The sequence below is a fragment of the Sprattus sprattus genome (genome assembly GCF_963457725.1).
Source record: "Sprattus sprattus genome assembly, chromosome: 10".
Taxonomy (NCBI): Eukaryota; Metazoa; Chordata; class Actinopteri; order Clupeiformes; family Clupeidae; genus Sprattus; species Sprattus sprattus.
Window position 1 is genome coordinate 22041497 of NC_137908.1, and position 16373 is coordinate 22057869.

General features: G+C 40.8%; 1 protein-coding gene across 2 annotated transcripts in view; it reads left to right on the forward strand.

Moving 5' to 3' along the window:
• The first annotated feature begins 1164 nt into the window (after nt 1-1164).
• Nucleotides 1165-16373, forward strand: part of arhgef3 (Rho guanine nucleotide exchange factor (GEF) 3) — a 49236-nt gene continuing 34027 nt past the window's right edge. For both annotated transcript variants that reach the window (XM_080845659.1, XM_080845661.1), the window contains exons 1-2: nt 1165-1287; nt 2946-3008. In XM_080845659.1, coding sequence (XP_080701785.1) covers nt 1255-1287; nt 2946-3008 — 96 coding nt within the window. In that variant the 5' untranslated portion in view covers nt 1165-1254. The remainder of the gene's footprint in view (nt 1288-2945; nt 3009-16373) is intronic.

Here is a 16373-nt window from a genome sequence, read left to right on the forward strand (position 1 = left end):
TAAAACAAAAATGTACATTTTACTTTAACACATACCAATAAATAGTAAAACCAGAGAAACTGATCATTTTGAAGTGGTCTCTTAATTTTTTCCGCGGCTGTATATGTAGTGTAATAGTATAGAATAGTATAGTATAATAACAACACACCTAAGTGTACTTATTTTTCACAACAGCTAGTCCAATTCAAATCCATCAGCTGATTCAGGTAATACAGTGAATAAAATGCGACGCAAAGGGACTTTCCTGTGTCCTGTTGTGGAGTCCTGAAGACAGGGATGTAAATACAGGCCTTCTATTTCTCCTAATGCTACTGTAGAAGCAATAGAAGCATGATCCAACCCAGATAGTCTAAATGTGTACAGTGTTGATTTAAAAAATAAACTGAATGGTTATAGAAATAGTAGTTCATTTTTTGGGTCCACCATACTGTATGTGTGTCTTGTCTCATGTGTACTTAAACTGAGAACAAACAATGCTCTGTTGTCTGCTCCACTGTCCTGATAACAAAAACGAAGGCTGTTTAAGTGGCTGTGGCCCCTGTACCTCAATATAGCAACGGCGTGGTTTCCCTTCTCACATCCTGTTTGCAGTGAACAGGACTTGTCTCCTACTACATAAACACTCACTCACACACACGCACACACACACACACACACACACACACACACACACACACACACACACACACACACACACACACACACACACACACACACACACACACACACACACACACACACACACACATACACACACACACACACACACACACACACACACACACACACACACACACACACACACACACACACACACACACACACACACACATACACACACACACTCACTCACTCACTCACTCACTCACTCTCTCTCTCGCACACACACACACACACACACACACACACACACACACACACACACACACAGAGACACACACACACACACACACTCACTCACTCACTCACTCTCTCTCTCGCACACACACACACACACACACACACACACACACACACACACACACACACACACACACACACACACACACACACACACACACACACACAAACTCACACACACACAGACACACACACACACTGACATCCTTCTGACAACCCACTGACATCCTTCTACCAAACCTGTGCAGCTTATTGTGTGAGGACCTAGCATGTGAGAGCCTAGCTATCCATGGGCTCGCCCTAGACCATGTTGGGGACTTTTTAGTGTGAACTAGAAACATTGCTGGGATCTTAATGATGGGGTGCTGTCTCTTTGTCCACCAGAAGGTGAGTCATATGGTGCCGCTCTAGAACATATGGACTTAAACATGTCATTAGCATGGTGCTACTTACATGTTTGAACAGGCTGAGTTGCTGATAACTGTAGGTTATTCCTTTTTTTTTTAAGTAGAACTTGACGAACTGTCTGAATTCTACGTTCTTTAGCCTATACAGTTCCAGTGAATATTTTCAGTCTTTTACTGTCATATTGTGTTTTGTTACATAATGTTTCAGGACTTGCAAGCATGTGTGTGAATGTGTATGTATTTGGGAGTAAGAGATACAATGTGTGGTAAATTACATTTGTCACACACATTTGTTATCCTCGTGGTTGATGGAAATAATGACTAAAAAAAGGAAAACATTTAGCTTTTCTGTATATTAGTTTGTAACTCACTCCCACACAGGTACTAAGATTGTTTTCACCCCACTGTTAGTAGAACCAAACAGTTTGGACTCGTAAAAGCATTCAGACCATCCTTCAGAAATTTTGCTGTGTGTTTTGAAATATGTTCTGTGGTTATCATATACGCTTCTTAAATAGTTGGTTGTGTTACAGAAAAGGAAGAATACACTGCATATTTCAAATTAATTTTAATTTTTAAATTATTTTTTAAATGAAAAGGCTTGGCTACATTAGTTCTACAACAGCCTAGTTAAAGATGTACCCTAGAGTTGTAATATAATTACAATGTAGCAAGGCAAGCACGTAAAACTTAAAAACAACTTCAAACTCAAAACAACAGACATGCCTCTTAAGCCTAATATTAACCAGACCATCATTTTATGTACATATTTCCACTGTCATAACATTATATAAACTGAAGAGAGAACCGTCTCAAGGATCATCTCAAGGGGTTATCCTCCAAACAATACAATTTCAAAAATTCAAACTCACGGCAGTAAGCCATTTGTGTGTGCCAGCAAAAAGTCAATACTATACCAGTCTACATATATTTGATTTAGATTTGTTGCTTTCTTTTAGGGTGTAGGCATGGTTTGCATCATGTGGCTTATGTATAAATCTGTCTGATAAATAGAGGGAAGCAGCAGACATAGCTTCTGGGACAGGTTTACAGGCTGAACGACTTCTTAACCACCTGAAATCGCTGTTTCCACAGCACTCAAACAGGACTAGTTAGAATTGCGCACTTTACCATAACCCTCGTTTGTGTTAAGTTACCGCTTTGAAACTTCCGTCTATGATAAAAATATTTTGACATCAGATTTGATCATATAGGCTATTGGTGACGGTTTTAAACAATGGTCTGATGCAAATATATTAAACATTGATAGATTAAAGTGTGGCTTGTTAATGGCATCCCATTCCTAACCAGCTTCTCAATAACTTTAGTTAATGTTGTTGCTGAAGTGACGCAGCGTGGTTGATAAGGGTTCAGACTGAGGTTGTGAGGCATTCACGTGGGTTAGAAAGTGTGCGGATCGGGCGTTTAAACGAATATACTCACTCTGGAGACAGGATTTAAAAGGTTGCGGATTCAATGACCCAATCCGCCGGATGTACTCCTCTCTATACAGTATGTGTCTAACATTGTCCAACTCCTCACAGCTTTCAGCAGTATCATTAATATTGCAGGAGGCTAATTGCCTTATCATTCCAATGTATTATTAAAGTACCTGCTTTTTGGTTTGGTGTCTTGCAGAAGAAGAGGAAGCAGAGGAGCAGGGATGTGGACTCGCTCAGTCTGTGCAGTCTGGACATCAATGTAAGTCTGAGATGCTCTGCTATTATTCCCACTTGCTCCTTCAAGCAGATACATGCAGTTACAAAACATATACTCAGATTTGTAACATATTAAGCACAATGTACCCCGCAAACAGAAAAACGTACCCAGGACGTTAACAGGACATTCGCAAGGTCCCCAATCGTCCCCAATTGGTCCCCGCCACAACGTTCGCTAGAGGACGTTACCAGAACGTTTTTGACTTTCGTTGCAAGTCTACGTTTGGTCCTTCTGTGACGTTCGCATGAGTCTTAAATCGGACTTTTAGGGAACATTATAATTTGGTCACCCTCATCAGTTGTGTTTGGCCTCTGAAAAAAAGCTTTTAAGACTAGTCTGCTTGGCCATGTTGGATCCTTCTCACTCAGTTCGCTCCTTGTTTGAAACCGTGGGTTTGCGCTTTATTTAAAATGCAGCATATGCGTGTTGTTAAATAACTTTCTAACGACAGATTAGCCTGTTCCTTTAAAACATAATAAGGGTAGTGCACGTTTGCTTTATAGGCCTAAATATTAGGATTGTTGTCAAATCCAGATTGTGTTTGCAAGACGGGATTTTTAAGAAATTCCAATCAGACAATTTGACCGGTGAGCTCTACGTTCTGTTGCAGCATCTTTGAAGGCCTGTGGAAAGCTCAATGTTAAAGCTAGAGACTTGATAGACCTTCCTATGTATGCATTGTTTTGGAATCATGCAGACATTACATTTATAGCACAGATCAGTAGAGAAGCATTCATGTTTATTTTGTTTCATCATTCTTAGTTTGGCTAGTTATTCTGCCTCCCTGCCCGCACGTCCATGACGTACCATGGATGCATAGGCGTCAATTACGGGGGGGACGGGGGGGACATGTCCCCACCACTATTCATAATTTGAATTTTGTCCCCACCACTTTTAAAAATGTGCAAACCAATTGCGACCGAAAAAATCCCCATCAACCGAAATCGTCGAGTCTAAATCATGCGATAGGCGCGCACTATGACATCCTCACAGCATGAACACCTGCCTGGCTGCGTCTGTGGAGCAAAGAAGTTATACACACAAGTTTCTTTACTCCGTTGAAGACAACGCAGTTCTAGTTTTCCCTAAGAAATTGAACTCTACGGTAAGCACGGACTGATATTTATACTCCTACTCGCGATCTGTCTTCACACCTATGGTGACTATTTTTCGATTTTTTTTTTCTCACTTAAATGTGTTTTACGGACTTCGGAAGTTCAACGTAAGAAAATATCTCCACCTTATTAATGAACACCTGAGAATTGGTTCTTACACAGCCGAAGTGTTCTCAGCTGTGCCGATTGAGGTAAAGGATTTCATACATTTTGATTTGCATACATACACGCAACACGCCTCGCCAGGGCACGCAACCGTAGTGAAGTGTGCAGTCAGCCCTAGCCCTAACACGGATGAGGCACGTCTCTTCGCTGCCTCTGTCAATATCTGTAGAGCATATTGTAATGCAACGTTGAATGGATGAATAGCTTACATAAGGGTACCCATCACTTTTCAAACCACACTCAAGCTTATGGTTATTGTCCCCACCACTTCTAAAAACAAACTGATGCCCTTGCATGGATGTTAATTAAAAAAGGAATCATTACGGAAAACCCTCAATGCGTAGTGACTGAGATCGCTACAATATGCTTTTCCTCAAACCCTCGGAAAAAATGACTAAGTTTGTTGGCTGTCTCACACTGTGATAAACATGTTAAAGTGACAAAATAGTAATCAGACAGTGGTAGTACAGTAGGTAGCGAAGTGGTTTAGTAATAGGAAGGTTAACGGTTCAATTCTCATGCCTCACAATCAAGTTTGTAAGCGCGTGTGTGTCTGTGTGTGTGTCTATGTATATCATATGAAATGTGTAATATAAATGAACTTGAACTTGTGTGTGTGTGTGCGCCCTGTAAGCAAAATGACGGCTCCGCGATCTTTTATTATTTTATTTTCTTCATTTAGCTCAGCAAAAACGGTCGTGCCTACGGACCTATAGAAACACGTTCCCCAGACGTAACCACAATGCCCTCGGGACGTGCTTGCAACGTCCTGCAGAACGTCCCCAGGACCAATAGAAAACGTTTCCCAGTTGTCACCGCAACGTCCTCGGGACGGTCTTGGAACGTCGTGCAAAACGTCCTTGAGTTGTCAAGGGAACCATACACATTTACGTTTTTAGAACGTTCAGAGAGACCATTACTGGACGTTGAGGGGACGACATTTTGCTTACATGGTATACACCAACTTATGTGAGAAATATACTGACACACACACACATACACACAAAACACACACACACACACACACACACACACACACACACACACACACACACACACACACACACACTCATCATGTTACCATAAATATGCCATGCAAACATACAGTACTTCAGTAAAATCAGGTTCTTTTCTATACCTATTTAATGTTTACAGTGTATCATGTACGACACAGTAACACTCTTCAGGAAGTCTATTGATAAAGTATACCCACAATGACTTAAGATGTCCTATAAAAGCTTGGTTATTTTGGCTGTTCAAATATGTTTATTGATGCCTTGTTTCCCCAAAGGCCATTTACAAGCCCATATCTGCTATTCTTTTCTTTTCTGCTGATAAAAAGAATTGTTCATTAGGGGAGCTATGGCGTAAGGGGTACCATCTCAATCACACACAAGCCCAAGTGCCCATAGGGACCATGGCTTTGAATCTGATCACTGGTCATTTACCAAACTCAATCTCTCTCTCCCACTCATTTCTTGTCTTTCTTCAGTCGTATCTTAATAAAAGCAACCCAGAACCCAGCTTTCCAGAATATATATACAGTGGGGAAAATAAGTATTTGACCCCCTGCTGATTTCGCAAGTTTGGCCACTTGCAAAGAAATGTGTGATCTATAATTGTAATGGTAGGTGTAATTTAAAGGGATAGTTCGGTTTTTAAGACATGAATCTGTATGGCTTCCCCGTCACCAGTGTCATGCAATCATGCATCACTTACCCCCGACAGCGTCCTATGAGCAGAGTTCTCGTCCAGTTTTGGTCAAACCGAAAGTAGTCCGGCAGGTTTGCTAGACCCAGCTAAATAAAACGTCTCTCTTCCCAAAACATTATGTGTTCAAAAGAGTGATATATTTGCATCCCAAAAACATTGTAGTGGAAAAAGTCACACCTCGTTATCACTTGGCCCTATTTTCAATACGCTCGATACTCCAACCTCACAGCTAGAGTCTACCTGTTTGTTGATTCGCGAAAGTTTGATTCACCAAAGTTCCATGAGAGAAACGTCCGTCACAGGAAAACGATGAAAACTGAGACAACATTTGATAAAATTGACATAAAGCATCGTTTTCCTGTGACGGACGTTTCTCTCATGGAACTTTGGTGAATCAAACTTTCGCGAATCAACAAACAGGTAGACTCTAGCTGTGAGGTTGCAGTATCGAGCGTATTGAAAATAGGGCCAAGTGATAACGAGGTGTGACTTTTTCCAAGCACAGACGTCAGACGTTTCTTGTAGTTGGTCACCAGGTTTACACATCTCAGGAGGGATTTTGGTCCACTCCTCTTTGCAGATCCTCTCCAAATCCTTAAGGTTGTGTTGTCAATGGGAGGGAATGAGGGAATGAGGTTCAAGCCCAATATACCACGTTACATGGCCCCATCCATAGTCCCCTCGATGCGGTGGAGTCGTCCTGTACCCTTGGCAGAGAAACACCCCAAAAGAATAATGTTTCCACCTCCATGCTTGACGGTGGAGATGGTGTTCTTGGGGTCATATTCAGCATTCTTCCCCCTCCAAACACGGCCAGTTGAGTTGATGCCAAATAGCTTGATTTTGGTCTCATCTGACCACATCCTGTCTCCCAATCCTCCTTTGAATCATTCAAGTGTTCATTGGCAAACTTCAGATGGCCCTGTACATGTGCTTCCTTGAGCAGGGGGACCTTGCAAGTGCTGCAGTACTTCCAAAAATGACGGCTTAGTGTGTTTCCAATGGTTTTCTTGGCTGCCTTGAGATCATTCACAAGCTCCCCATGTGTAGTTATGGGGTTATTCTGCACCTTTCCGATGATCACTGATACCGCATGAGGGGATATCTTGCATGGAGCCCCAGACCTAGAACGATTGACAGTTGTTTTGTGTTGCTTCCATTTACGAATAATTGCACCAATAGTTGTCTGCTTCTCACCAAGCTGTTTGCCGATGGTTTTGTAGCCCATTCCAGCCTTGTGCAGGTCTGCAATCTCATCTCTGACGTCCTTGGACAACTCTTTGGTCTTGGTCAGAATTCTTGCTGTTTGCTTAGGGGTTCAAATAATTATTTTCTGCATCAAAAGCTAAAAAAGTCATAAATGTTATAAAATGCAGTTTTCTGGATTTTTGTTGTTGATATTCTCACTGTTAAAATACACCTACCATTACAATTCTAGAACACACATTTCTTTGCAAGTGTCCAAACTTGCAAAATCAGCAGGGGTTCAAATACTTATTTTCCCCACTGTATATACAGTACCAGTCAAAAGTTTGGACACACCTTTAATTTTTTTGAGAAGTGTTTTCTATACTTTTATTATTTTTCCCACATTGTAGATTAATAATGAAGACATTTGAACTACGAAAGAACACAAATAGAATGATGTACTAAACAAAAAGAGTGTTATCTAACATGTTGAAATTAACAAAACTAAATAAAAAAGGATTGCCTATCACTCCAGAACACATTTGTGTTTCTCCTTTAAGGCACGTTTCCTCACTTAGCTCCAATTTACACATAAGAGCATAAAACCTTAAGCCAGAGGCCAAAACTTTTTTCCTTTGCCTTTTCTTCTTGGGGAAAGCTGAGGCATGGCTGGGTAAGTTCCCACTTGAAGAATGTATTTTAGTAGAGGTGGGTGTGGATGGGTGGGGAGTGAGTTGAGTCCTGGTATTGTGATATGGTTTGCCATTGTTTTACTGGTACTTCTTTACTGGCAGGTATAACTCAGCCAACAGAATGATTTGGGTAGCTAGGCTATGAGTAAGACATTTATGGCCCCACCCATTTAATTTGAGTAGTTCTATGAAGTCAAAGCTCCTGGAGACATTTATTTTTGCCTGTATAATGTGTATTTCTGGTCCAGATCTTTACTAGAACATTCAACCAATATAATTCAAGCTCCAGTGAGGTTGTGGAGAGACTATGATGAAGGCAGTAAAATATGATGAGACAGAGAAAGAGAAAACAAGAGAACTGATAAAGAGCACAACGCAGAAAAAAAGCACAGCAGGGAAGAGGCAACTCATTGGGATTGGGGCACACGTGCCTGCTTGGCATGCGTTCATCTGGGTGAGTGAAACAATCTGAGAGCTGTTGGCGGAGCCCTAAGGAAAAGCAAGTCAGGTCTATTGTTTCCCATGCAGCTGCGTATGTTCTCTCTGATGAAGAAAACAAGATATTGATCGCCATAGCAACCTGTTCCAGAATGTGGCCCCAGCCAAGGTAGTGACCAAGCTGCCCACACCCTGACTATAGTGGCCCAATCCCTGACTACAGCTGTTGCATTTGAGATTTGTGTTGACCAGGATACAGTCTTACAGAGAAAACAAAACTTTTGTTTATGTCAGTCCACAGCAGAGTTCTCACAACCGTTTAAGTGAAAGGACCTCAGTCTTATACAATATATTCAATTCACAAGGTCCCAATATTGTTCAGAATCTCTTTCAAATTGATTAAATTCAGATTTATTCAATTTGGATGATTGTTTGTAACTATCACTGCATCTTTTAGTGAATCACATTTGATTCTAAATAGCCGAGAAAATGACATAACACCAAAATTAAACTGGTGAGTATCCAAAGACCTGCTTTAAATGACAATAAGCTTTTTTTCTTTTCTTCCCACCCCTCCTTTTTTTCTATCTGTTCATCATGTGACACTTTAGGGATCAGGCCAGGGCCACCTGCCAGACAAGCCTGATTTGATGAGAAGTATTCCTCTGAATATCATTTTTAGATCCCTGTTATATTCTGTCTCATTATCAACACAAATCAACTTCACAATAGTTCGCTGATTTATTCACATAGATTGGTTCTAGGTCAAAAAGGGGCAGTGGATTTGAAAGTTTCTCACTGACAGTGTTACCACAATGCTTCTGTCAAACATCTATGGGACCCAAACAACTGTTTCAATGTCTATGGGATTCAAACAACAAGGAACATTCAAACCACTAAGTAAAGGAACTTGGATGAACTTGTAAGCCGGATATCACTTGATCTGATTTATATTAGTGATGTGTTTCAGGTGATAAACAGCTTGTTGTGGCTCTGGGTCTTTCCCGTGGGGCCAGTTACTTCCTTTCCTTTCCATGTCAGGGTTCATGAACACAGTAGAGCAAACTGAAAGGGTGTTTCTGCTGCATGTGTCAGCTAATGAATGTGACCTCCATAAAAACCTGATTGTAATCTGTTCTCATCTGCATCAGATCTTAGAACTTCAGTGCGGGAACTGGTTAGTGAAAATGGTAATTATATTGAAAAAATAAACTAAACTAAATAAACAAATTCCTGTGTTTTTTTCTTAGGGCAGAATGTTGGCACAGGCTGCGTTCACCAGCGCGACTACAGTTTTGCCAAAAATATAGCATTACGTAGCTACAGTAGAAGGGGTTATTCATTGAATCTAAATGAATGTTGGTGGTGGTCGGAGGGGCCGTTGGAGCTGATTGGCTGCCACGCTCCGGTCAGTCTGCCCCAGGGCAGCTGTGGCTACTGATGTAGCTTACCACCACTGGTATGACTGTCTGAATGAATGGACTGGACCGGACTACTCTGTAAAGCGTCTTCGGGTATATAGAGAAGCGCTATATAAAATTGAATTGATTGATTGATTGATTATCACTGAAATTGTACAGTTCAAATCCCTATTAGACTATATCATCTGGGTTTAAAAATGTGATTAATAATGGGCGAGCAAGAAACTGTTCAATTGTGATGGGTTTCACAAAATATGTTTCTGTCTTTGTAGAAAGCCTTGCATGAGTGTTCAGGATTTCTGCGGCATATTCTATCAGGGTAACTTACAGAGTGAATGATTGTGCATGGGTCTTTGGTTAATCTTACAGTGTGAATGATTGTGCATGGGGCTTTGTTGATTCATGGCTAGACTCAGTGAAGGTTTGATTGTGAGTGTTTGGATTATCAAAGTAGGACGGCAATATGGGTTGCTGCGAGGCAAGTTACGACACTACAGACAACATTATTACATACATCAACAAACTTCTGACGAATTTTTCCTTTCTGGATACCAAGTGTAACATAAGCATATAACAGAAAATATAAAACAACATGCAGCTGGCAGTCTTTTCTGAGTTGTTGGTGATCGTGGTTCTCTGTTTTTGCCACAATGGTTTGAGTCTTGTGTGATAGTCTGTGTGCGTGTGTGCGTGTTCGTTTTTGGGGGGTTATTCTGCCCGTCACAAGATTTGAGAATCCTCTTCATTGAAGTGTTAATATCCAGACTCGTCAGGGGGGGGGTGGCAAATATTCCATAGATTGCCAATGCCTCGTAGAGTTGAAAGGTGTGTTGAAGTTGATGGTGGTTTAATATGCACTGTCTGTGTTTCTGTAGTCTGCAGTCGTGTTGCTCCTCCCCTTTTCGACACCGTGGCGACTTCTATCAGGTGTGAGGTTCAGGGGAAGAGATTTCAGGAGACCGTCATCTATTTAGAAACTGAAAGGGATCTTAACAAAACAATTAATCTTATGCAAGAGGTTTAACTTGGGATATATGTGTCCAGCGGTGCCCATTTCCTAAGGACAGGAAATCAAATGTTCTGGTTTGCATAATCAACATACAAGATCCTGTGAAAGAACTTGAAAGCAATTCAAATAGGTTATCCTGAAAAGAAGTTAGTGAGAAGTCATGTAAATTCATTCACACAGCCGGCCGGCACACAGACAGTCAGACACACACACACACACACATTCATTTGCTTATTCCAGAGGCATATGTTCCAGCCTAGGGAAAAAGGAAAGAAGTGTTACAGACAAGTTAGTTACATGGTCTCATAAGATTCCGTTTTTCATCCAGATTGCAATGGCCCGTGAATGCAAAACCATTTAAGGCATCTAATTAATTTAGTGTTCTTGGCATCTTTTTGATGAAGTCAGACATTCAGCAGCTTAAACCTGTTTAGATAAAATAAATTCTGCAGTACTCATCTTATTTATGATATGTATTTAGTAGTAGGATAGGTCTTATGTAAATCTTGCACCTGATTAAATTTTGACAGAGAATGCAGCTAGTGGGAAAACAAATGGGTGAATATGATCAAGCCAGTGAATCAAACCTGTCCTATTGGTCAGTGAAGTCAGACTTTGCCAACTTTCTGAGAAGATTTAAAATCTCAGAGGTTGTGTCAGAGTCCATGCTTCTCTGCTGAGAGGGCACAGGTTTACCTGTGTAGTTCTGTCTCTTTCTACAATTCCTTGCCCAATGGCCTGCCTTGCCACATGTGTGACAATTTGAATTAGTGGTTTTATTCTGTCTTTTCTTTTTATGACTATTGTGAGAGGGTATGTTCTGTACGGCTGCTATATGTTGTGTTGGCTCTTGACTCTTAGTCAGTGTATCTTGAGTTTGTGTTAGCTGTGGCAGTGTGTCAGAGAGTGTGATAATCTCTGCCTGATGGGCCATTAGGGCTTCAGGACCCGAGGTGTGAGTTGCATGGGATGTGTAAAGACTGTCTGTGTAGATATGGACAGGAATGACAAATTGTGAGGGAACAGCTGTAGGTACATCAATATTCAGAACAGCAGACATTTTAAGAGACATTTCTTCAACCTGTGAGATGGCTTGAACCATACTGACCACTAGTACAGTTTTAAACTTGACATAATCTGCGTTGCATATAGGGTCTTTTACATCAGTAAGTGGGACTTTTCCCAGTAAATTCCTAGCAATTTGCTGAAGTTTGTCAGTATTCTGTTTCATACTTTCTCACAATCTAGGAAGAGCCGCTGGCTGTCCGTCTGATTCAACCAAAAAACCTTGTGAACTTTGTGTCCATCTACTCATTAGGAAACTAGAATATCGCTTTCTCTTCTTTTCAGACTTAAGGTCTAAAACCCACTCGCTCGCTTTCCTGATTCCCCATATTAGCTGAAAACCATCTTTCATCATTTCCATTTTAATTTTTATCATGTTTGCTATCATTTCCCACACTCGCCATTGCAATCTGAACACTCAAAGGGACCTTATGGCTTGAATGTTGACTTTCCATCTCAACAGACTGAATCGCCACAATCTAATGTAAATAATTTACAAAATGTTTTTAGAAAAATATCTAAATTCAAAAATGTAAAATAATGCTGTGTCCTGTTTTCACACCACCCGTTTTTGATCACAACACATATAACCTCCTTTGGACATAATATCTGAGCCAGAAAACAAGTAAATTGTAGCACGTCAAACCATCAAACTCAGACAGGGATTGACAATAACTACCCTTGGGCGTTACCGCACCCAAAACCTTCTGTGTTACCGCACAGGCTACCTTGCTATCCTATTAGTCCAAAGGTTAGGTAAGCAAATTAATTGCAGTACTTACCAAAATGTTGTGTCAAAAAAACCCCAGGGTGTTTGTAGGACTCTTACAGCAGAGCTGAAATCTCAGCGAAATCCAAGAAATTAATCTCGGCCGGAACCTCCATTGAAAGGATATAGATTTATCCTAATTAACGGAGACTCAGTCAAGTGAAAAATGGAAGGTCAAATAATCCTTTATTCTTTACGGTATTACGCAATAGAGGAGAGAGACAAGACTAAGTTTCGCTAACAAGTAGGTCCACCTTGGCTAATCTCACTGACTGACTGTTCTTAAATTCCTGTATTTAACAAGAAGACATGTGGGATGTGGGTGGTTACCAGAATGCTAATTCGTACCTAAAAGACAGGATGGATGAGATGGTCTATATTCATGGAGATTACCTGGCCTGAAGTGTTATCACTTCCCACAGTGATCAGGGCATCTAGGAGCTGTGACCATTTGGGTTCTTACAGAATACACAGGAAGAATTATAATTAACATATAATTCTCAGATACTATCAGTAGGATGATGTTTCAAGATGTGGACACTTCATGGAACAGACCATAATAGCCCTTTGTGTGTCCCTCTTTTAGCCACATGTCATTAGATAGTAGCCTACTCTGCAACACTTCTATCCTATGATCATATCTGGCCATGATCCACATGAAATCTATTTCAAAATTACCATACTGTAGATTTGGGTTAAACCATCCCCACTGTCATTTTGTGCTTGCATCGTACTTACCCAGAAGTGCTTTTCTCTACAATCCTTTTAGCATGGCAAAATGGCAAAGGTCAGTGGTGCTTTTTAAACTGTGAGTGGGTTTGTGGGTTTTTCCATCAGTGTGAGACAGCTCTTGCTGATTTAATACCAAAATGCTTTGAAATCTCCAGAAGCTCCAGCTCCAGCTCCAGCTCCATCACATGCCCCTCTGATGCTAATCTCTGCCCTGCATTGTTGTGTGTGTCTTTGGGATTATAATTACTGCTTGCAAACCAGGGTCATGGAAAGGGAAAATGTACTCCTTGGTTCCTGTCTGTGTCATGTTTTGGGAGTGGTAAGAGGGGGTGGAAGCTGCATGAGGGCACACGAAGTCACCCATCATGCCTTTAGAAACCAGAAATGCTCCATAATGTCAGATCCTCATACAGTTTTATGGTGAAGAAACCCTGAATGACCCCTGAAAAGTAGGAAAAATATAACTGTTTCCACCAGAAGGTAAGGTTTTGATACGTGTAGACTATTTCTTGATGCCTTTTCTGAATCATGAGATGTAATCATTTGTACACCTATAAACCAATCGAAGTGCTATCCTCTTCCCTGCAAATATAAGTTATGTGTTAATGGCTAACGTGTTTCCTAAGCTGAAGTGATACCACAATATTACATATAACTTCTTGGTTTAATAATCGTTAGCACCAATCATCAAAAAACCCTCAATCCTCGTCCTCTATGTTTATACTCTTGATGCGATGTTTATATACAGTATAATCTTGATGTATTCTGAACAAGGCAGAATACCTCCCCTCTCAGAAATATAACTAAGGTTGGTACAAACAAACATCCTCTGATGTCCTTAAGATTGATAAACACGAAACAGTGGATGTTTTATCATGATTAATGGTAAAACAAAAAAAGTGATGTGTCTATTGTGCTGCCTGACAATTACTTCTATTTTTGAAGAGATCAATGTGGGGCTTGTCTTCCTGGGTAGGGTGAAATCTTGGGTTATCCTGCCATTGAGGAAGCCTGTAGTTAGCTGGTACTACATAAATAACCTTGGCATGGGCTCTTTACAATCTTCATTGACTGCCCTGAAAGAATCAGAGAGAATCCCCCACACCCATCCACTCTCCAAGTCAACATATCATGTGGATTTTTTTCATTGGAATGGGGCACTGCAATAGAGGATGCTGGTTATAGCATCACAGTTCCTGACTGTCAGTGTGGCATTTGCAAGACTTAGGCCAGATATATGCCAGTGATTTTGAGGAGGTATTTCATGCTTCATCATACCAGCAACATTATTTTAAGGTCGCTAGCGATTGCTTTTTAAATAAAGGAGTAAACGGTTATGAATAGCAGACCTATACAAATGTACATTCTTTGCTGTACATTCACACCACGTAGATATATTATTTCGAACACTGTAATTGAGTTATTGAGCTTGTGTGTTGAGATACATCTGCAACAGCAGAAAAACAAGTATTCTTTAGACTCTAAAGTTTAGAGACACCCATGCGCATGTTCGTGTCCGCATTGCGCGGAGCTGTGTCCGTGGGAGTATGCCTGCCTCTTGAGTCACGTAGCAGTCTCTTAGTGCAGTCTTAACACTGTTAGTACTTTGGGGCAGGGGCGGAGATCCCATTTCATTGCAGGGGGGGACAATACATGGGAACATTTCAGAGAGTAATTCCATTTTTTTTTTTTGCAATTTTGTTGGGGGGGGACAACGTTATGCGAGGGGGGGACGTGTCCCCCCCGTCCCCCCCGGGATCTCCGCCCCTGCTTTGGGGAGTGTCTGGCCTGTCATGGTGTTACTCAGAAAGACTAGATCAAGGCCCACTATCTTGTTTCAACTTCATTGCTGCATTTTTGTAATGCATATAACAAAGATCTCATGAATAATGAACGTTGAAAGTTGTAGAATTTCCATTGAGACGATATCATGAATTCATTTGGAAGAGCTATCCCTTTCCTTGCCTTCCTGATTTGCTCACTGTGGCCTTTGATGGTGGAGATTGTGGAGGTACCCTTTGTTACCAGTTTTCATCACATATGAAGAGGCCCCTAGTTGTCATCTGCTTACCCAGAATAAAAAAAAACACCACGAACAAACGTCACAGCTGACCTAGATTGGAGAAGCTGCTGTTTGATTCCTGGCCACAGCAAAGGCAAGTGTGCCATTTCACAAAGGTCTTTGAAGACCATAGCTACTAACTGAAAGCTTGATATCTAGCTATAACCCCCTGTCGAGAAAACAAACTTAATTTTAGTTTTCAAGACCTTGTTTTCAACAAGAACATCAGCACTATTTTATTGACATTTTTCTAGGTAAAACTAATACCAGTCTTGTTGTTCTCATTTTCTGTTGTGTGAACCTTTTGTGTGGAATTGTTTCCTTCTTATGTTTAGATATATTCTCTGTTGGGCTATAGGATATGAGTAGAGATGCACCGATATGGAATTTTAGGGCCGATACCGATAACCGATAATTATTGGTTTATTGTGGCCGATACCGATACGATAACCGATATTTTTTGTATTTAAAAATAAAGGGTTGTTAAAGGTCGAGTAGTTGAGCGGTTGAGCTTGGTAGTAAAAACTCTCAGGAGGACTTGGAGATGCATTTAACACGAGACATTGTATGTTGTGGTTATTTAAACGATGGGTACAAATGTATTTAAACTGTAGAGGTGTACTGGTTGTGGAAAGCAATTGCAATGTGAATCACGGAAGTTTAGCTGACGAGAGATCGGGTTAACAAACATATAAGCACCTACACATGTACACGGAAAACAAACATATAACACACACGCAGTTCAAGTTAGTACATGTCCATGTAGGCAGTGTAATCCTGCCGTGACTGTGGCCATGCGTCCCGTCACAAGGGTACAAAAGGTTTTAGATGTGCCTTTTTATTTTCTCAAATGGTAGGGCACAAGAAATTTCATCAAAAGCAACACACTTGATGGCTAGAGCCCTCAACAGGATGCACTACAACGCTTAACATGTAGTACTTTATATTCACTATTTTATTTTTTCCACTTATCGGCCA